The sequence below is a fragment of the Gloeophyllum trabeum genome (genome assembly GCF_000344685.1).
Source record: "Gloeophyllum trabeum ATCC 11539 unplaced genomic scaffold GLOTRscaffold_00003, whole genome shotgun sequence".
Taxonomy (NCBI): domain Eukaryota; kingdom Fungi; phylum Basidiomycota; class Agaricomycetes; order Gloeophyllales; family Gloeophyllaceae; genus Gloeophyllum; species Gloeophyllum trabeum.
In genome coordinates, this window is record NW_006920412.1 from 492756 (window position 1) to 514164 (window position 21409).

General features: G+C 52.5%; 6 protein-coding genes and 1 non-coding gene across 7 annotated transcripts; 5 read left to right on the plus strand and 2 right to left on the minus strand.

Annotated features, from left to right (window-relative positions):
• Positions 1-1975: 1975 nt before the first annotated feature.
• On the plus strand, positions 1976-2332 carry GLOTRDRAFT_126334 (uncharacterized protein; the record flags this gene model as incomplete). Its single annotated transcript, XM_007864998.1, has 2 exons — positions 1976-2079; positions 2131-2332. 2 exons carry the CDS (start codon positions 1976-1978, stop codon positions 2330-2332), a joined length of 306 nt encoding a protein of 101 aa, XP_007863189.1.
• GLOTRDRAFT_136694 (uncharacterized protein) lies at positions 2007-3466 on the plus strand. Its single transcript, XM_007864999.1, has 5 exons — positions 2007-2079; positions 2131-2499; positions 2557-2734; positions 2788-2863; positions 2914-3466. Exons 2-5 carry the CDS (start codon positions 2430-2432, stop codon positions 3265-3267), a joined length of 678 nt encoding a protein of 225 aa, XP_007863190.1. The 5' UTR covers positions 2007-2079; positions 2131-2429; the 3' UTR covers positions 3268-3466.
• Positions 3467-4805: 1339 nt separating this feature from the next.
• Positions 4806-5237, plus strand: GLOTRDRAFT_126336 (uncharacterized protein; the record flags this gene model as incomplete). Its single annotated transcript, XM_007865000.1, has 2 exons — positions 4806-4928; positions 5007-5237. The coding sequence occupies 2 exons, from the start codon at positions 4806-4808 to the stop codon at positions 5235-5237; spliced, it is 354 nt and encodes a 117-aa protein (XP_007863191.1).
• A 7028-nt stretch (positions 5238-12265) lies between these two features.
• GLOTRDRAFT_t48 lies at positions 12266-12379 on the minus strand. The gene has a single exon. It is a non-coding gene; the product is annotated as a tRNA-Met (tRNA).
• Positions 12380-13491: 1112 nt separating this feature from the next.
• Positions 13492-14580, plus strand: GLOTRDRAFT_91446 (uncharacterized protein; the record flags this gene model as incomplete). Its single annotated transcript, XM_007865001.1, has 4 exons — positions 13492-13656; positions 13722-13838; positions 13888-14187; positions 14245-14580. 4 exons carry the CDS (start codon positions 13492-13494, stop codon positions 14578-14580), a joined length of 918 nt encoding a protein of 305 aa, XP_007863192.1.
• Positions 14581-14703: 123 nt separating this feature from the next.
• Positions 14704-18794, minus strand: GLOTRDRAFT_91447 (uncharacterized protein; the record flags this gene model as incomplete). Its single annotated transcript, XM_007865002.1, has 17 exons — positions 14704-14909; positions 14934-15093; positions 15387-15492; positions 15558-15580; positions 15650-15686; positions 15742-15780; positions 15843-16507; positions 16645-16950; positions 17007-17032; positions 17168-17419; positions 17538-17598; positions 17632-17721; positions 17808-17945; positions 18112-18124; positions 18178-18425; positions 18468-18520; positions 18587-18794. The coding sequence occupies 17 exons, from the start codon at positions 18792-18794 to the stop codon at positions 14704-14706; spliced, it is 2631 nt and encodes an 876-aa protein (XP_007863193.1).
• A 657-nt stretch (positions 18795-19451) lies between these two features.
• GLOTRDRAFT_91448 (uncharacterized protein) lies at positions 19452-20133 on the plus strand (the record flags this gene model as incomplete). The annotated part of the gene is made up of 3 exons (XM_007865003.1): positions 19452-19599; positions 19688-19800; positions 19852-20133. 3 exons carry the CDS (start codon positions 19452-19454, stop codon positions 20131-20133), a joined length of 543 nt encoding a protein of 180 aa, XP_007863194.1.
• Positions 20134-21409: the final 1276 nt, after the last annotated feature.

Consider the following 21409-nt stretch of genomic DNA (forward strand, 5'->3'; position numbering starts at 1 on the left):
AAAAGTGCTTCCGCGAGAAGCCTGTCTTTCGGCTGTGATGGTATCACGTCCGGGCTCTCATCAATGTCCGGGTCTTCCAGCCACTCGTCGCCCCCGTCAGGTGATGATGAGGCCCGTCCACGGTCTTGTAGCTGTTAAAAGGCTATCGAGGAGATCCCAAAGGGCTGGCGCAAGATGCTGCAAGTCAGCAGCCATATCTTCGATGCGGAAGTCTTGCAGACCATCAGTAGATGCATTAACAGCATTAAAATGCCAGCCATTTTCAGGTTTAATGAGGGTCTTCATTGTTTTGATATGATGGGACTTCACGAGACTGTGGGCCCAAGAGGTAACAGAGGGAGAGAGCCGTTTATTTTCATAGAATGCATTGAGAACGCTAGGAATACATTTGTGCAAGTCATGCATACAACTATGGTTGAATGCTGAAGTGCTCCAGAGCAGGGAGGAGAGGAAATCGGAGACATGGAAATCCAACTCATCAAAAAGTGCCAGTACGCGCTCGAACTTATCCTGCATAGACATAGTGCACGGCTGTTTCTGTCGCGTACGCCCGGTAACGAAGCGTGTGAGGCTGGACCGGTCGCGTGCGTCCTCACCGGAAAGGTATGTCACTCATAACGGTGGCGTTTGTTTACATGTGTTATCTGCCAGCGGTCGTGGAGGGCTCACAAAAAATAAGGTTCATAGAAGTTTACATAAGCATGTGATACGCGACGTCTAAATCAAGTAGTTGCTCGTGTTTCTCACATGGCGTCCTTTGCCCTAATAATAGTGAGCCCGAAACGATCGCTGGGTAGGAGCGTGGAGTATGGCCCGTGCGTTCGTGCTTGCGGACAATCGGGGTCGGCTCCCGGAACAGCGAGTGCCGCCCCGGCCCGATGTGGTGGATAAAATTGCCGACGACTTGGGGCTTGAAGGCGACGCTCGCGAGCCGATCTGGTACAAGTGTGTTGACTCGGGTAAATCTTGATCGGTGCGTGTGCCCCCCTTTTACCTTTCGGCGTCTGTGCTTAAATACCATCCTATCGATATATCATCCAGCGAGCAACACTCACGATGATGGCTCCTGTAGCACGAGGCCCGCCCCAACGCCACCAAGTCCGGAATTGTTGCTCGCCGACTCCCGTACCAATGTATAATACTGTATTTCTAGGGCTCGTGAGCTATGCCCGCTACCTTCGGAGGCATGTTGAGACTTTTGACCACTTCGTGCCGGACATAGGAAAGCTGTCCTGCCATAGACCGGACTGTAATGCTATATCTGCTTGACTGTATATATAGCACGGAATAAGCCAAAGATGTATTTTTTCATCATCACATAATAAGTGAACGCTCAAAAGCCATATATTCCTACTTCAATGCCGTTTTAGCCCCCGTGTGCTTGACTGTTATCAGCCCTCCGCCAGGCTCACAATCTCAGCATGAGCGCTGGTCTATCGTATACTTCACAAGGCCCGTTGACAACGTTGAACTCAGGCCTCTTTCCGAACAGAGCAAGCTGATCGCTGCCGCTGCGAAGGCTGCGTCTGGAAATTTGTCTCCAGGCTTGACGGCAATCTAGTGGTATGCGCAGAAGACTACGTACCACCTGATCAAAGATCATCTTGCGTCGATATGTTACTATTATTATGTATCCAATTTGCATAGCTTCCGGGACTCTTGCGTTGCATGCCCCGCGGGAGGCCGGAGGGATCGATTGCGCACCTGGTCTCCATACTGCCCCAGAATTCTCGGGTCATTTAGTGGAAGAAGGTTGGATAATGCGCTTTCTACATGAGAAGATGGAGGACGGACCAGTGGCGATCGAGTTGCTGATCCTTCTCAGAGCGCCTTGAAGCGTACTCGCACTCCATCCCGTTCGTGATGCTCATCTTCCGGCTGCTGCTCATCGGTTACTTCACCCATAACACGAAGCAGGGTACATGGGAGTACCATGTGAGGGCTTGGGCCGGGTGGGCGATGGGCCGGGTGGGCGATGGGCCGGGTGGGCGATCGTGGGGAGCGCGAGTGTGTGGATGTGGTGCTGGGCGTTGCGCGGGGCGTCACACCCGGTGTTATAGGTGCTTGGTACTTCGCAGAGTGAGTGTCCGTGATTTCTACTGTCGCACAGCCTGCTGACGGATACCCAAGTCAATCCGCCCCGCTTCCCCCGCCTACAGACACGCACACCATCCACGCCGCGCTCTTCCGCTCCACGCAGCCCTCGCTCGGCACCATCTGCCTCGCCTCGCTCATCCTCACCGCGACGCGCGCCTTCCTCCTGCTCGCGTCCCTCCTGCGCATGCTGCTCCCGGTGCAGTTCCGCCCGCGGCGTGGCTCGCGGGGTTCCTAGAGGGCAAGGCGAGCAGCATGAGCACGTATGCGCTGTGCTATGTCGGGCTGACGGGCCAGCCGTTCTGGCGCGCCGCAGACAGGAGCGGGGAGCTGACATGGAATGTGGGTGGGAGAGCCGTGATCCGCGGCAGCCGGGGAGGTACCGGCGGAGGTTCAAGTCTGAGCGTGAGTGGCCGTGGTTGATGTTTGAATTTGCGGGTTTGACGCGATTATCATGCTCAGCGCCTTCGACTTTGCTGACTGTTGCACCGCTCACGCTGACGTTCCCCTTCGCGCTGACGACATACCTCTTCGTGGCGCATACCTTGAACGCGCCGGACTCTGCTCTGGGCGCGGCGTTGATGGGGGGCGGCGTCACTGCGCTCGTGGGGGTGTCTTGCGTGGGACTGGTCAGGGACACGTACGTGCGATTTATCTATCCAATTCGCGTTACACTAAGCGTGCGTTAATCAGAGCCGATGCGGTGTACATGTGCTACTGCATCGATAAGAGCTTGGGTCAGAAGCGGAGACAGGAGGTATTCGACACTGTGAGCCTTCTACATTCGTCCTGTTCCACCTCTAATGCGCAATTTTTCAGTTCGAGTACGATGTGCAAGCACCAAGTCGGTCGTTGGCCCCTCCACAGCAACAACCGCCGCCAGCGCACCACCAGCCCACGCTAAGCGAGGGCCTGCGCCTTGCCTGCGAGCCCCTGTCGTCGCTGCACCAGCACGAAGACGACTCTGGCTCAGACGAGGCAGCGCCGGAGCCGTTCTTCCCCGAGCCGCGGGCGTACGATGCGGAGGTGCCGCCGTCGTATAGCGGGTACGAGGCGAAGCGGTCGGGGGATTTGGAGACGGGGTCGGGGTCGGGGGTGGGGAAGTCGAGGGTGGAAGAGGAAGAGGGGGAGGGGGAGGAGTCGCAGATGTTCCCTGGTTCGGATTTGTTCTGAGCTGAGGGCTTGGTTACATGCTTGTTTGCTCTGACCTGTCGTTACGAGTTGATATGATACTGATTACTAGGACGTGAGCGTGCATACTGTAAACGTTGGCATATTCTCAGGATCGTCCGCATCACAGATAGTTAGAGATTGATATTTTAATGATATCCATTGTATATTTTGCCATTTCACCACTGCAACGTAGTCGCTGGCCCTACGGGGTCGTTGTGGTCGTCTAGGGGTGCCTTGCTGCTGTACTGTCCGCACTTAGGCCGCTGCTATACCTACGATTTGAGCGTCAGGCTTCAGAGCTTCAGCCGCCGTACTATCATTGAGGGGGTTCTGCAAAAAGTATCGAATTCGGCCTGTAGCATTCCGCACACTTGGCTGATTCTTACCGGATCTTCCGCATATTGTGTGTAACTTAGTGATGAACGTCCTCATTATTTTTGTGCATTTTTATGCAGCCTGTGGAACGTAGGAGAGAGATGCCGGTTCATGTAGGGGGTTCTGCAAAAAGGTGTCACATGCGGTCACAGTGGGATCTCGCCGCGAGCGATGTCACGCTTTTGTCATGATATGGGCCCGGGAGATGTGCAAAGTTGCCTCTCTATCTCGACACGCTCGTTATTTACTCTATCGGGCTGGTGTATTGTACTATAGACAGCATATTCATGATACGCCAAGCCATTCCACTGCAGTCCATTGAGAGCATCACGAGAGATCTAGTGGACACTGTTTCCTTCCCATGGCCTACAGGACCCATTTTCTCTCCCTCTCTTCAACCACAGCAGATATTCCCATTCTGACTTGGCAGAGGTTCTATTCTAGTGTATATATACCTGCCTGAGCTTACCCAACATTTTTTGGTTGAGTGTGGAATGAGATATAAGGGGGTGAGGGGGTTCTGCAAATTTTGCAGAACCCCCTCAATGATAGTACCGCCTTCCCCGTCCTCGATGTCATTGTCCAACCGTGACATCGCCGCTGGCTTATGTACTTAAGATTTAAGACCCTTAGTCATTATTCGGTTGAACGTCAAATGGAATGGAATGCTCGTAGCTCTGCAGAACAAGAATCATACTCCATTCTACTGTTAGCCACATAGGGTGCGGTCACTCGCTTCCCGGCCACAAACGTCAGAACGTGGCTTCGAAGTTCGGACAGTGCACGCCACATTCATCCAGGAACACAGACCCACCACTCATGACACTTGCTTGTACCCTCAATTGATGCTCCTGTAGCAGACGGGTTAACTACAGCACGCCCGCATGAAACGAAGTCCCCGTGTCAGCAACACCGACCTGCTCAACGCATTCTTCAGTCATCGGTAGAGCCATAACACCCTCATCTTCCACTAGATCGTTTTGCATCTTGGCCTTGCGTAGCTCTCTCTGTCTACGAGTGATTGATCAAACGTCAAGATTCTCCTTCTGGGTTCATTCTGCCCTTGTATCATGACAGTCTGTCGGTTCATCATAGCGTCTTCATTATCTCCGTCGTCCAATAACTCGAAATCGCCATGCGATGACAGCGATAAGTTGAACACGATGGTCATGTCGACGCCTAGCGTCAACATGTCTCTAGCCACTCGCCGCTGGCAGCCCCAACCTGTTCCCCGGTCGCACCATGTCCTGGGGTTCCTCATAAAGGAGGATATTGTCAATCGCACCGTTCGCGATAAATTCATCCCACCCCCCGACAACCCCTCTGAGGTCCAAAAAGTGGCTTACTTCGACACTTTACGATAGTTCCTGCCACAGCTCCTCCCGCGTGAGTACGGCCTCACCAATCAGGAGACTGTGCTCGTGTACGTGGACGAGCACCGCATGAAGATGGCCCATGCGCTCGTACTCGCGGATAATCGGCGCCGACCGAAGCAACGAGAGCCGCCTCCGCCCGAAGTAGTGGACAAGATTGCCGACGACTTGGGGCTTGAAGGCGACGCCCGCGAGCCTGTTTGGTACAAGTGTGTTTATTAGAGATTTGGTGCGTCCGGGACTATCTACCTCTGAGATATTAACGTCCATCCTTACCGTCCTCGCAGTGTTCACGACGGTGCCTCGAGGCCCGACACAGTCCGACGATGTCCATTCTTACGCGTCGATTTAGTACCCGTGTATCTGTAGGACTCGAGCTGTTCCCCCTACCTTTGGGGGATCTTGAGATTTCATATCGCTTTGTTATGAGGATGCTGCTGTGCCATACCATACCCTAATGCTCCATCTGTGTATGTATATGAGTTGAACCCAACTCTCCGACTCGATACTCCGGGTCGCGTTTCCTGCCCCATAGCTCCATAAATTAGGAATGGCGAGAATGCGAGAGCCAGCTCCCGCTGCATGTCAGAGGGCACATACGGTGAACTCATTCGCACAGCGTGGCTTGTAATATTCGACAGCGGCCACAGCATCCATAACCGGAGGATCCAGGGTGCGATCAGTCCGGCGGTATTCAACCACGTCTCTGGCCGAGGAGGCCTCTTGTCCCCCCTGTTTATGGGAGCAACCGTGACAGGAGTCCCAAGAGCCACATATGTTGTGGCCATGGACCGATATATCGAGCATATCACGTGACCTTCAAAAGCCCACTGCGCATGCGCCACAACAGCACTCCTGGCGGCGAAGCCTTGTCGATGTTGTTGCACTCGCTGTTCCAGCACACTTCATGATACACTGCCTTCTTGGACTTTCTATCGTGGGTGATCCACTACATCCTCGACGCCCCACCGCTGGCATGCAGAGCAGCTCTTCTGCGGAAAGGCAGCCGATTCGCTTCAAGTTGGCGCTGTGACTGTCCGCAATGAGGCAGGAACGAACAAGAAAGCGGGTTCAATCCGTACCCTATCGAAATTCGATGGTGCAAGGAAAAGCTACGAGTATGTATGGTCGTACTCAAGGGGCGGACACCGGGAGATGCCGAGACCACATGCAGGGGGAGGGGGGGGACCTCGGACCCCTTAACTGAGATTTATTATCAGTTAAGCGCCCAGTCATCTGGGGTAAGGGGGCTAACGGGTAGGTATCTGGCACACCATTGGGTACTTTTGAGTAACCTAAATGCCTTTCTGAAGTATCCCAGAGGAAAGGGGAGAGAAAGAATGACCCCTGGTAGCGATCTTCAGAAAAACATATGAATTGTGACCGAAGTAGATGTGACACCCGCTGTGACAAATTAACCCTAACCCTTCCTGGCCATGTGACATACCTTCCCTTTATGTACCGTGAGACCGTCCCACGGGGGGAGGGGGGGTCCCCTGAAGACCCTTAACTGAGATTTGTGGCATGTGGTCTAAAATTTTATTTCTGTCCGCCCCTTGGTCGTACTGGCACCGCCTGGGGACCTTGTGGCGTGCAACTGGCAAATACCACCCGTCCGTCTACCCTCTCGCACATGTTCTACTGTCTACGTGACTATATGCAGCATCGTCTTCTTCCTGCTCGTGGTCATTCGGGATATCTGGCCGCTGACGATTAACATAGTCAGTGTGGTGCGTATATATATGCATATATGCTCGTATATGCGCCCATTGCCGCTGACAACGCGTTCCTCCTGTCTGCGTATATCCTGTAGGCTCTCTTATCCCAAATTCGACCATTGCGCGGCGGGGTGAAGGGTGCGCCGCGTAGACCCGGGGGATGTTATACCCGTGGACGAGGTCAGAAAATCTCATGGTAAGTGCATCGACCACTCCTCAGCTGCATTGACCGGTCGGGATGGGTGGCTGGGTTTCTCATGCTCGGCGATCCTTGTGCTTTTTGATCGCATGTCGAACGCCTGGTCGCGTTTGGGGACATGAAGGCGAGGCAGTGCTCGCTGCCGGCTCTCGGTAAGGTAATCTCTGTCGTTCGCATTACCCGCAACCGGAGTCCGAGCCTGGGGCGGAATCTCCATGCGCTGGAGGGAGAACAATCTTCGCTGGACGAGTCCTCATGGGTACGAGTGTGCATGCGTATTATGTTTCCGACTATGCTGTGGCGGCTGCTCCACTCTTGCTGAGGAAGCTCTGGAGATGTTCATCCAGGCCTCATCGTTGAGAGACGGGTACGCATCCTCGACCTCCGGATATAGTACTCCACACGAATGGCCTAGACATGCCCTCCAGGATCGTGCGCGGACATGAATGTTGCATGGACCTTCTGGCCGGCTTCCTGCAGTACTCTCGAGACATGGTCCGAGATGCACTACAGATACTGCGTCTGGGTTTGTATTGCCCAACATGGCCGGGAGGCACCTCGGTGAGCCGCCTTACCTGCTATTTCCCACAGCCTGGATGCTTGCCAAAGCGGAACCAGAAACGCCAGGCCCTGCACCCATGCTTGACGGGTGAAGAAAATGTAGGCGGAACTTCCCCCTTCCGCGTGATGCTGCCGCTTGTCCAAGCGAGTCTCGCAGAACGACATCGTGCTCCCCTACCGGCGCTCCTATAAGAACCTCAACGGGAGCTGTCCATTACTCGTTGCATCTCACTGTCACACTATGCGCCTCTTTCGCTCTAACGTGCACTGCACGAGTGTAGTTAGGCCTCTCCATCCACGAGTACTACAGTTAGGGACATGTATGCCTGAAAGCTATGTATTGGGCAGGGAAGCATACTATGCAACATGCGTTGATGTAGATGCTTGGGCCAGGATTACAAAACAAAGGACTCACATTACTACTAGTGCAGCTCGCGCTCACGTGCTGTCAACCTGCAAAACAATATTGTGGGGGTGGGCAACGCCGCGTCTGAACGCTTGTGTTACTTCGCCTCCCGATCGACATCGCCACAACCTTATATATGTGGAAGGCTGCCTTATTTGGCCTCCGACGCTCCGGACCGCCTGCCATGGCCGCCGCACCCATTGCTTGATTGGCATCATCCGTCGCTTTACAACAAGGGGAGGCGTTAAAAGAACATGAAATACATGCAATGTAATTAATGAGTCCCATATGGACCTTAGTATTATCTGAATAAATTATATTATACCAGATAAGTTAAGGATAATGAGGCTAGGAGGCTATATATTTTATTTGCGCCTAGTAATCCTTACTGCAATGTAGTCTAACTCCTATGGCGTCGGTGCTGTATGGTTTTCACTTCGGGTGGCTTGTGTTGCGGCGACTCCGGGGTCACATGACGCCATTTCCCGTTATGGCAGGTCGTGGCTATGTCGATCGGGAGGCGAAGTAAGACCAACTGCATCTGAATGCGTACTATTTGTACATGTTTGGCCCAGGCTTAAATGCGATTTGGCAGTGACCAACTGCTGTCGGACAACGTTGTGTCCCCGCTATTGCCTTTTCAAGCAGATTTAAGTCACAGATTTGCACAAAGAGATCATTACTAGTGCATGTTCAGTGAATTTTTGGGAAATTGCCGATAGTTAAATAGATAGTGTAAAAAAATTACCCAACAGACAATCTGGGTTGAACACGCACAAGAGCTTACTTGATAGAGCACTTCTCATGTTTGAAGCTAGACGTGAAAGTGAGTCTACGAGCCAGCACAGTGTCCACGGTAGTCAACTGAAGAAAAGTGATTTGGCGCGAGACGCGGTGTGACAGTGATGTGACTAGGGTGAATGCCCGGGAGTTCTGTCATTTTATTAGTTCTGACATTTAATCATAGGCTTACCTTTGGACATGACTATGTTATATACACCCATTGGTGCCTGCTTAGACCTCAGAAGAGTGAGGTGATTGTGTATGGGCAACAGGAGCAGCATTGGTCACTTTTGCACCACCAATTGCTTACATAAGTACAGATATTTGGCTTAGTTTACGTGAGGTACTGTAAATCCACGTAAATCGACCCTATCATGACCCGGGGTCAACGGTGGCTGATGGCCCAAGGTAGCGGGTAGAGCGCGAAAATTCTAAGTCCCACTGCATTAAAAGGTCCCGAGTAGTGCCAGATTCATGGTGAACACAAGCGGTATACTGTACATATTATTCTTACTAGATACAAAGGCTCTAGATACGATAAATAGTGCTATTTGAGGAGGAGCACATAGGTCCTCGACGCGTCAGACGCGTTCTAATTACACGCCACGCGTCCTGGGGTCCCGAAATGAGTATCCCGACAAGGGCGCCAAAGCTCTCGGGGTTTGATGGGGAGAAGCGCTCGGGAACGCCGCGCGAAGCGGCGGCGGCTTGATGTGATTGTACGGAGGGCGTGACGTGCCCGTAAATCCATGCATCACGTGGCCGTAAATCATGTAAATCGGCGTAAATCCACCGAAATAAATGCTTTACGCTGCTTATGCCGCGCTTTCGCGCTGATAAGCCTCAGGATTGTCTGACCCCCGAAAACGCGGACTCCGCACATCATACAAGCCCCCCCCCCCGGAGCTTATTCGACACAGCGCTCTCACGCCTCTAGGCTTCTATGGGCTCTAAAAGACTTCTTTTCTATTTAGCTCTGGACTTCCTAACATCCTCGAGGCATACACGGACCCATTCTGTGATTTATCTCCGCGCACCGAAGCTCCGGAGTGACTTAACCAACGCGACTTCTAGCTGAATTAGCTCCGGGACCCGCGGACACTTCTATCGAGGGGCGTCGTCCTCATGCCCACCCTCCAGCACTCACTCCCCCCTCGTTTCCGTCAAGATAGCGAAGGTGCGGACGCATACGAGTCACCATGAGGTCAGCATCAGTCAGCAAGCGGCCGGAGGTAATTAGCACATGATCAGCGTGTCGCACAGAGTGATGGGACCGCTTGGGTCAGGTGGCGGAGCGTTGAGGCGACCTATAGGGGCTGGAAAGAGCAAGTGGGAGCGCAAGAGAGTCGTATGGTGTATGGTATAGCGGAGGAAAGTGCTGAGCAATCCTGTGGGTAGCGGCGTTTATTTGTTATTTATCTCCGGACGGTCGCAAAGCCATTCCTGTAGTATAAATTGTACAAAGTAGCATACAGAAAAACAAGTTTTCGACTTCACCATCTCAGAGAATTAACGTTACGATCTCAGCGACCCGAGAAGTTCGAAAGCGTCGAACTTAGCGACTTATAACCGATCCTAGCTTTGCCAATAGGCCTGACTCGTCGAGAGAAATATCTCCGCCATCGATTTAACTAGTTCCGGTGAGGCTCACATAGCGAAACAAAATTAAGCAACTCTTTCTAGCGTCTTCTACTCCCGTGAGCCCGAACCTACACTCAGTTCCGTGGTTTGCAACTTTGCTTGCGCCGTTTCGGAGATAAATACTCCGGAGCGTCCATTAGTGTTTGTTTCAGGCGTCAAGGTTTTGTTTTATTTTTCTAGGTCTTCCTACGGACTACCCTACGGTGTCTTACTCCTCCTTTCCCCCTCGAACTATTAAAAATACCCCTCAGTTGTCTCGGACCGCCTTCACCCATATCACGGGGTTTAGGTTTATTTCCTTTGGTCCTTGGTGATTGTTGTGTGTCAGTGCATATCAGCGCACTTATGCTGTAAACTGAGTGCTTTTGCACCTGCGGGATGCCTCCCCGGCTCTTGGGGGCTAAATGGACTACATAGAACAATTTTTTGAGTACATTATCCGTAGTTCCACGCATTTTGGTAATATACATCAACTTCTATCTACTGCAGGAGAGCAAAAACACCCCCGGGGAGGTGCAGCCGCCGGGGAACGAGCGGGACAGGCGATGCGTCGACGCATCGCGCGAGGCGTGGGAATACGCGGGAACCGCCGAGCCCCACCTGCCTAATAAGGCAGGAAAAGCGTAAAGCCAGCGGCATAAGTGTACGCATTTCGATGCGGCGTTGCCCACCCCCCAAATATTGCCCCAACTCAACTGTTTGTTCACCATCTGCAAACCTTTTGACTGCAACTATTTACATTGTGGATATGCTTGATGAAGGCACACAACTGAAGCAGGTAGAGTTATGTGGGTGGCAATTGGCAGCACATTTGCCTAAAAACAAGCCTATGTGTTGTGTAAAGCAAGCTATCGAGGTCTGTTTGAGAAAGAGCAAAATAGTTAGCAGCAGCTCGTTTCGATCGAGCGACCTTTGGGTTGCAAGAGGCAATTGATTATGTAATCCGACAGATCAACCTTGTTTTTACTTTTCCTTACACCGTACATTTTATACTACAGCAATGACCCTGCGACCGCCCGGAGATAAATAACAAATACTCGCTGTAACTTGACTGCTCAGCACCCGTCTGCCGCTATACCATGTACCATATGGCTCCCTAGTCCCTCCATGTGCTCATCCTACCCCCTAGAGGTTGTCCTGATATGTTAGTGCTGATCCTCAACCTTCCCATCATGCTGCACAGCATGCCAGTCACGTGCAAATTAACTCCGGCTGCTTGCTGACTGATGTTGGCCTTATGTTTGTGGATTTATGCCCACAAGCTTGGTAATTTGACAGAGATGAAGAGGAGGAAGTACTGGAAGCTGGGGGTGAGGACAACTCACAATTAAACAGGTGTCTGCTACTGCTGGAGATAATTGGTGCCAAATTTACTTCTTGATCCACTCTGGAGCACCTGACCTTGGAACTAAATCCTCATAGTATAGTTGTGGTCTGATAGTACCCTGTGGGTTGTTCATGAGGAGGGAAAGATCAAAACAAAAATCTTGTTTATGACATGGAAAGACATGTGAAGTAGACTAAAATATGCCGGAGTAACTCTGCTATACATCCTCTATGATCCTATAAAGTTTTGGAGAGTGAGGCAAGCAGAGAGCATGCAGAGGCTGGATTGGGGAGGCTTAGTGGATGCCAAATTGCGCTAGATCCGTTGTCATGCTCCAGTTTCAAAGGTGTGACCCTGCCATGTGATGCTTCATTTATCCCAGTCTGCTCACAAGCTTGTGCCTTCCTTCACTCAATTCCCTACAAAGGAAGTCACGTGCATTGTCTGCAAGCGGTGGCACTGGTAGTGAGTCTACATGATGCTGGTGAAATAGCCCAAAATTTAGGCCAGCTGTAAGTCTGAATCCGAAGTAAGTTTCCCGCCAAAAAATTCCGTTGGGCCGGAACTCATTGTGTTGCCTTTGGTTGTCCTAGACTGTAATAACTCCAAAAGTATTAGCAGCAGCTCGTTTCGATCGAGCGACCTTTGGGTAACAAAGTCATGTGATGCTTAGTAAGCAAATCACGTGATTCTATGAGCCCAACGCGCTTCCTTCTGCGCCATGCTGCTGTGCAATGCTTTGTAGAGCTTAATTTACGTCGGACACAGTGTCCGGCGAGATTTCTGTTCCTGAACATGCTCCTTGCGCATGTTCAAGTTGTACCAAGAATCGGCTGCTAGCCTACTATCGCCGCTCGGAAAGTAGTTAGACTGTGACTTGAAGTACCACGGTGAAATGCAAGTGAGGCATATGTATGTCCTCTACTCCATACATGGCTAAAGGGCTGCATTTGCTCCAAGAATACCACGAGCATGTCTGGTGTATGCTGGTGAATCATCATCGATGTCAAAAGTTGCCATTGAATGACAGGAGGGTCCGTACACTGCGGGCAAAGGTTGATGTCCCGCCGGCGGACATGCAAAAGACACCTCTGGGGTGGGAGAACATCTTCCTCGAATGGTCCTTGCTGGACCATAGCCCGGACATGCAGAATGTCCTTTGAAGGAACAAAAGAAGTTCTGCAGTACATTTACCATGGTCACCAAAAAATACGGGACATTCAATTAGCATTGTCTTGTCATTCTTTATGTCCTTTCTCATGTTCCACTGAGAAACATCCAAGGAAAGTGTTCTCCCACCCATCCCATGAAAGATCAATGTCCGGAGGCAGGACATCAGTGCTTGTCCGCAGTGGTAGCTTGTGAAAGTGCTCAGTGCACGTGACGTGCACATGATGGATGCGCGAGGTGCGCGGCCCGAGCACTCTGTGTGGCTCTTTGGGCTCCCCATCTGCAAATGGCTGAAACAGACCCCGCTGCTCAGGAGTCTGATGATGACCTTCTTCTCATACAAGGGGTGATGGATCAGGCTCGCCACGAAGTCGAATCTACCCGTAGAATGCTCTCCCAGCGGGCTTCCACATGGAAAGAGTCTCGACCGAAGGAGGCCTTGAGTGAAAAAGCCATGGACACTTGGAAGGCCTGCTTAGCCCTTGGCTGAATTCTCAGCCAAAATGGCCTCATCCAGGGTTCTATGGTTCCTGAAGATGGCGGCGGAGAGGAGCCACCTGGGGAGTCTGAAGCGGAAGAGCAAGAGCCCACTTCTAGAGCGGACAAGGTAGGCTAATATCCCACAATATATAGTAGCTGAGCTCACAATACAAAAGCAGAAAGATGAGGCCATGGCTGTATGCACGGCCATACAAAAGTGTGCTGGAGCTCCGCCCATGGAGTCTATTACCCTTCTGCAAGCCATCGTGCGGCCTACAAAATCCACCCAACAGGAGGAGAAAACTGCTCTCATTCAGGCTGTCATCGGCGTAAAGTACGCTAGCTATGAAGAATGGGTGAGCGCCACGCATGGGCCATCGGTTGGCTGGGGGCAGGCTGACTATATGCACTGCTCATGTAGCGTTCTCTGCTGAAGCCATACATATTGAAGATCTCTCCGCTCAGCAGGACCTCTTTCCATATGTTCCAGGGGTTATTTGACATGAAACCTGAAGAACGGCGTGTGAATGAAGATATGGTGAGTTTGGGCGCACTGATCCCTGGTACCAATCTGACTCCCTGAACAGCTGGTCAATGATATAGCAAACCATCAGCTCTCACGGAACCTCCTGTGCCAAATATTTACCAGGGTCACTATCATCATGTTTACCTTTGACTGGAACCGAGCTACAAAGCAGGCCAAGTCGTCCATGAAGCGTCAAGCATACCTGCTATCTCAAGGTCTATCCTTGGCTGATGTGCAAGAAATGTCGCAAGACGAGATAAAGCAGAGAATCAAATCTGAAGCCTTGAGTTTCAAGTATTTCAAGAATCAGCACGAACATGAAGTGACCGCTCGCAACCGCTTCTTCCAGTTGTGGCAAAGAGTGGGTGCTGAAAGTACGAGAACACTGGCTTCATCTAACCATGCCGTTGTACTATAGATAGGAGCCTCAGCCTTGTTTGAACCGATATGGTCGATCCAAAACATGAAGAACAAACGTCGGGCCCACCTCCACCAAGCCTACTTGGATATGGTACAAGGCCGCAACGGACACGCAGCCCCCCTGCTCGATAATGGATCCAATGCCCTGGCCCTTACACACCAGTGCTACAAACACGTTTTACTGTGCTTGTGTCGGGCCATAGGGGGCGCAGAATTTTCCGATGCCATTCAAGACTTTCTTGCTTTGGAACAGGGTAAGACTATTCATGACAGTCAGGCAGGTCCACAGCCAACATCAGAGGGAGATTCTGCTAGTACTAGCACCCAGGATTAGTTCAATGTGGACGTGCAGTGTATTTTTACTGTTGGACCTTGGAGAACCAATGTTGTAGCATGAGAATAGAGCAGATTCATTCTCAAATGTAATTCATTCACGAGTCAATTTGGTCATAATCAGCTACATAGTGGGGCTGCTCCACTGTGCGCAGTACAAGAGAAACTTTTGGGTCGTACCGATAGTAAACAGGCTTTTAAACTCGGAAGGGATGAGATCGCAAAAAGTAGTGAAGTTGAACGAAGCTATCACCGGCGGGGTAAGCTCCTCCTTCTCCAGCCATGAAATGACCTCGCCATCGAACGTCACACCAATCAACGCCCCAAAATCTGCCATGAGTCTCTGGCACTCACTGGCTTGTTCAGCAGCTTCTTCTTTATCCTCACCTGCTCCTTCCTCCTCTCCGTGCTCGACGACTTCCTCTTCATGGTTTGAGGCCTGGGCCCTAGCTCCATCTTGCGACTTGTCCTTTTCCAAGGCTAGCAAGATGGCCTGTCTGCATTTCTTTTTGACCTGCGATTTGTGGTGGTCAAATAGAACAGTTAGCTCAGACTTGTGGGGAGGGAGTAGTTCTGCGTCTTTGGCATAAAGGCATCGTTTTGGAAGGACCCAGCACTCGGGGCCATGCCTGGGATGCGTCCGACGGCAGACGAGATAATGAAAGCCATGTTGCAAGTGGAGATGGGTCACAAATTCTCGAGCCGTGCAGGATTGAAACCTATGCATAGATGGTTTATGAGTGAGGGTATGAACCATGCATGTCAGATAGGCTCACTCCTTCTTTGCTTCACAGCTGGGAAACCTACAGCAGAGTACACTTGGTCATCTTCTTCACCAGATGTGATGCCCTTGCCGAGTTTGCTCCAGTGGCTGATCGAGTGCTCATACATTTTGCCGTAGGACTCGAAGGAACTAGAGTATGTCCAGGATCAGTATATGCACGGCAACCCAGAGTAAGACCAGGGCAAAGCGCTTACTGGAGCCTCTCCACCCAAGGAAGCTGCCGATTGAATATGCAGACAGGGCAGAAGAAACGCCTGGCTTCCCTCCTTCCATAAGAGAGACGAACCTGTGTACTTAGGGAGAGGTGTCCACCCCTCTCTCCCCTGTTATCCAGGGTTTTATCAGTGAAATTATCCGAGGGAAGCAATACATGCTTACCAAGTGGATGGGTCGGACAAGTCCAAAGTATCTCCTTGCCTGAGACAAGAGTGCGACTCAGTACATGGACTTGGGGCGATTGAACAAGGAAGGGCACTTACTTTTCGTCTCCTTCGCCAGGCTCATTGCCCATCTGCCCCTGCTCCACCATATCAGATATTTCAGAATAGTCGGGCGGCACATCTATCTTATGGGCCTTGAGAAGTCTAACAAAGCAGAGAGCGGCGTGCGCGGCGATAGCTGAGTTGTAAACATCTTCGTATTCGGCAGAGCCAGGTGCGATCTGGGTAGATTTGCCCTTCTTCGTACCCGGCGTGGGCTTCTTCTTTTTTCGAGCCGTCTTCTTCTTGGAGGAACCGGGACCATGACAGTCGTCATCTGAGCCAGAGAAAGAGACGTCTGCATCTTCATCGGCCAGAAAAGTGAGACAGACAGAGCAGCGCCACATCCCGGGATGGTGTTTGGCCTCACAAATCCACAGGTGCGCAGCGAGGTGCTCGGCCTTGGAAGGTTCCCTGCACCAAGGACACAGGCCCTCCTTGATATCGTCATCTACCTTGAGGAGACCTATAAAGTGTTCGAGGATCGCGAGCCTAGGGCCCCGCTTTTTATCCAGCAGCAGGGGCACCAGCGGGTGGTCGGAGCCTGAAGAAACCAGATCAGACAGGATTTTCTTGTCAGTGTCCATGGAAGCAGCATCCAAAGAGTCGTCCGGCATCTCATTGTCTGTACCAGGCTGCTCTATCTCTGGCAGCCTACGTACGCTCTGGATAGATAATCAGGGCAAGCATCAAGCTGCGGCCAACATCTCAAGAGCACTTTCCACCAGTGGATCAGTTGAAACAACCTGTAAGATGGCCATCAATGGGGAGAACAGAGAGCCAGCTAGGCTGGAATGCTTACATCGTCTGGGAGCTCTGTGGAAACGTTACTGTACTTTTCCTTGACCTTGTCCTCTTTTCTGGCGAGTTCCGAGATCAAGGCCATCAGCTGAGAGTCAGCTTGGAGGTCTTCAACTGTCAGATCGTTCATCCCCCTCTCCCTCTCCCGCCCAAAGGCTACGGAGCTGTGCCAGTCGGAGATGTCAGTGCACTGCTCGGCTTCACCATACCTCAAAGCAGTCAGGTCCACTGGTCGGTCTGGGGCCTGGTAAGTTGTCTTGCCGTGCAGAGAGTTAAGGGTGTGCCCCATCAAGTACGTGAAATGGTGCTAAAAGAAACGTGCAGGTGAGCAATGTGACTGTCCGCAAGCGGCAGGAAAGGTACCTTTGGCATGGCAGAAGCCATCACACCTGCAAATGCATAACGGTATGATTTGGTGGTGAAATCTGGACGGTGGCATGAATAAAGGTGCAGATGAGGAGGGAGGCCAGATACTTACTTGACCAACCAAGAGCCCTGCGGATCTTGCCAATGTAGGTGATCACCCCAGAGACCCCAGCAGGTGTCCCCGGTCAGGCCATTGATAAAGATGGGCTCGTCCGCCATCTCTGGTTTGACCTTGATGACATGGGGAAATTTAGGCTTGATGCGGCCCTGGTGCATCCCCAGGACGTCGTCCTCAAAGACTCCGCGGTAGAGACTCCGCGGTAGATGCCGAGAGCCAGGATGGGGAGCTGAGGGTCCAGGTGCGTGCGGGAGACCGGCGGGTTCCTCATAGACGATTTTACCCTGGGTTCCTAACCATCAGCGACCAACTCGCCGTGAAAAGCATAGGACTCTGCACTGACACTTGACCGTCATCCATTTTCATGCATTTTACCGCATGGAAGCTCCAAAATGAATGCATCTGCAGACCGACTTTGGGCGTATACCCAGAGGCTATCCATTCAATGTGCTGGGGATCGCTTTTACCAAGCTGATTTAGAGGAGAGAAGAAAGCGGCACTCACCCCCCATTTCAGATAAAGACCCGAGTCTGGTTTGTAGTGAGTCGCCAGGACCACGTCGCCGACCCTACGTCCAAACGTAAAGAGTACACCCTGGAGAGCGTATATTTGGGTGCGCTGTGAGAGAAAGCTCATTGAGGCTGCTGACGGCGATGGCAAGATGTGGAACGCTGTGCTACCATAAGGTTAGACGAGAACGTCACTATGCTCTGCAGGGTTGCGGCGAGGCCTTCTTCAACATCTTCCTCGCGCACGATTCTCTTGGGAAGGGCGCCGGTGTGCAGGACCTTGTCCTTGAAAGCCCATTCCACTACAGCCTAGATGCAAGCCATGAGTTACTGCTGATACGCAAGAGCCCCATCGCCCTACCTGATAAAGCTGAGTCGTATAAGTCCTGTCAGCTATAACACATCCGAAGCGCTTTCTCTGTTCATGGACGATCATCACGAGGACGAAGAGTGAGAATCTTTCACAGACACGCACCCAAGAGATCATCCTACCCACAAAGATCTTTGTCGTCCTGAGGGCCCACCCTGTGGCGCCCCGCACCAGTCCAGAGTGGCCACAAAGTGAACAAAGTGCTTGACTGATTTGAGTTCCGGCCAAGGAGCGCCAGGCTGGATGGTCTCTATTGCCGCATCCTCAGAACCGAGGAACTTTGTAAAGTACAGTATCCACGCGGACTGGACCTTATTCTGGTGGTAGATGGTCGTTGGAGCAACCGGCTTCATGTGGACGCGATCGAAAGCCTTTTGCTGCTCGGCGACCTCTTCTGCAGAGGCAAACTCCTGGTCCAGCTATCCGGCCAGATCACGCCGAACACCCCGGTAAGCAGTGACCGAGGCCTTGGCTTTGCTGGGTGCCAGCGGGGCAGGCTGTGGGACGTGAGGGGCTGTGCGGCAAAAGAGGGAGGTCAACGGGGGCTGTATACTGTAAGCAGGGGTGTGAAGGTACGTACTGGGATCTGTAGTGCGCTTCTTGTTCTTGTGAGGACTGGGCTGTGGAGTTGGCCCAGAGGACGAAGATGCTGCGAGCGGAGTCTCGGGGCGGGTAGCTTGCTGCTTTTGCTTTGACAGCAGCGCCCCAGGCTCTTTGAAGGGGGAAGGGCCCGAGGCGGAGGGCTTGGTGGGAGCCTTGGCTGCACGCTTCTTGCCCTTGCCAGCCATTGCGGGGCGACGGGGGCGAGAAGGAAAGAGGGGGTTGTGGAAATACCAATGGGTTTTGTGCAGCTTATATACAGGGAACATCGTACGACACAGTAGACATGTCTTGGAAGATGAAATGTCTTTGGGGGGGGGGGGCATACGAAGAGCTAAGCCGTTAATAATTTGGCGCGGAACAGCGCTTTGGTTCTGTCCGGAGGCTACTTTGCCATGAAAGGAGCAAATTGCAGTCCCTATGGGTGTGCGAGTGAAGAAATGTGAAGCAGAAGATGTAGTACTCACATGGGAGTGGGGGGCGGCACCCAATCAGTGTTCAGAGTGCCTTCTATGCACGCAAAGCAATGAGGATCACAGAAGCTGAACCAAAAATACCTAATTTGATTGAAAGGACTAAGTATTCGGAACAGACAGCTCCTCCGCAGAGGGTGCAAAACATTTATTTTGATGATGATTCTGTAGACTTGCAGGTCTCGCAGGTGCAGGGATGCACATGGAGCCTGGCGTGTCGACTCGGAGTCTCGGAGGACATTGACAAGTGCAGCCGCATCATAGCATATGAAGATGCTCCCACATAGCGTATGAAGATGTTCGCACGGCCTCGCTATATGCAGGTGGCGCGCACCCGAAGTTGCCTTGTGCTCGCTCTACTGGTGCTCTATCATGGGACGAAAAGGCAAGAATAGGGACAAGACTCCGCCGAAACTGAGCCTCGAGGAGCTTCGCCGACTGATGTTGCCGCCTGGGGGTGTGTTTCCGACGGAATATGGCTCTGTGGCCACGAGCTCTGGTGGTCGGAGCAAGGCTCTAGGTAACTGTCTGTCGGGGTGGGGGGCTCTGCCCTGCTGGTCCTGGCTCTGTGACTGGGGACTCTCTGACCATTCTGGGGCTCTTGACAGCAGCTACTGCTACGACTACGAGGTCTGCAAGTGTCGACCGCCAGGATGCCGAGGCTGAGAAACAGCTGTCGAGCCCATGCAAGAACAAAGAACGCAATCAAGGAAATAAAGAGGTGAGCGTCCCCCGTTTGTGCCAGTGGTTCTGATCCGATCCGCCTCTACAGAATCAAGCGACTACATGCGCGGACAGTCCCGAGAGAACTGGGGAGGAGGTCAGTGGTATTTTACAGAGCGTATGCTGTGAACCATCTGAATATGCTGGGGGCCAGGCCGCGGGTGCAGCGGTGGGCGGCAGGAAACGGGTGCGTGACGAGGAAGAGGGGGCTGCGGTGGCTCGTGAGGGCAAGGGGAAGAGGGCGAGAGCGGAGGGACAGCTCGCCCTAGGGAGGGCCAGCACGTCTACAGTGGGCGTGTCTGCTCTGCTGGGTAGGCTGGGGAAAAAGTAGACAGGGACGGTGTAGCGGTAACAATAGTGGCAGACGCAGCATGTAACAACAGTGGCAGATGCAGCATGTAACAACAGTGTACTCTTTGCCAGACCCAACAGTGTACTGCCAGACACGGCATGCGACAACAGGTTACTTTTTTTGCCAGACACTGTGTCTGGCGAGAGCACGCTGTGTGAAATACAAGAGGCTGCTGTGGCTCTCAGATAGATCTGTGATCTTGAGATCGGTCACATCTGGATGTGGCGTGGCTGTGGCGTGAAGACGGTGGCTGTGGCGGAGACGGTGGCTGTGATGTGCTGTGGCGTGAAGACAGTGGCTGTGGTGGCTGGCGTGGTGGCTGAGGCGTGGTGGCTTCCCTTGGGCGGGGAAAACTAAGATGTGTGGGCCTCGCATGGTGGGCAAGGAGGCCGGTGCCGCGGAAACGCACTTGGATCACTGGGAGGATATTGCAGTAGGTGAGTGGTGTTGGTTTTGTATCGCTCGTTCACAGCGTATTACCCATATAAGGTGTAGGGATTCCGAAATCAGGATCTGGAGGAGGCGGGATGCACTAGTTTTACGAGGGCGAGTAGGTTCCTGGTTTTCCTGGGTATTAATATCGTTGATATGGTTTTCGTTAAGGGGGATAGCTAGTTTGCCACAGCCGAGCAGCGCACCAAAGGTGAGCTGTGGCCATGGTGCGTGTGATCGCGGCCAGAGCTCCTCGGCCAGGAGCCATATGACGCGCTGGGACGGGTAGGTACACTCCAGTAGAATATGGTCTAGATTGTCTGGGCAGTCACGACAGTGGGCGCAGATTGCGCGCTCTTGGTAGCCTGGGATTTGGGACCAGAAGTCGCCAACTCGGTAGGCTTGTTGCGTTGGCTTATACAGGAATTGTCGCACTAAGGGACGGAGGGTCGTATTTCCAGTAGAATACCAAGAGGCAGGATATCCCAGGTCCGGTCTCCAATGCTCAGAATATCAAGCCCGGTGCATATACCAGGCTTGCAGATTTGAGCGAGAGGTCTGGGGTGTGGTATGGCTTGGGCGAAGCACTGGAAGGATAGGTTTCCGTGCGTTGCTGCTGTGTATATTTGTTTTTGACGCCTTGAGCCTCGCGAGCGTAGACCAGAGTATCATGTTGGCGCTGCATCACCTGGACTGGCGACGTGGATCTTCCGTGAAGTGCCTCGGCTAGATGATGCCCACTGATGTGGGTCGGGAGTACATCTGTCCTGTGGTGGCCGCGGTTATACAAACACTCTGGTTCATGAGTCCCGTGCTACGGAGG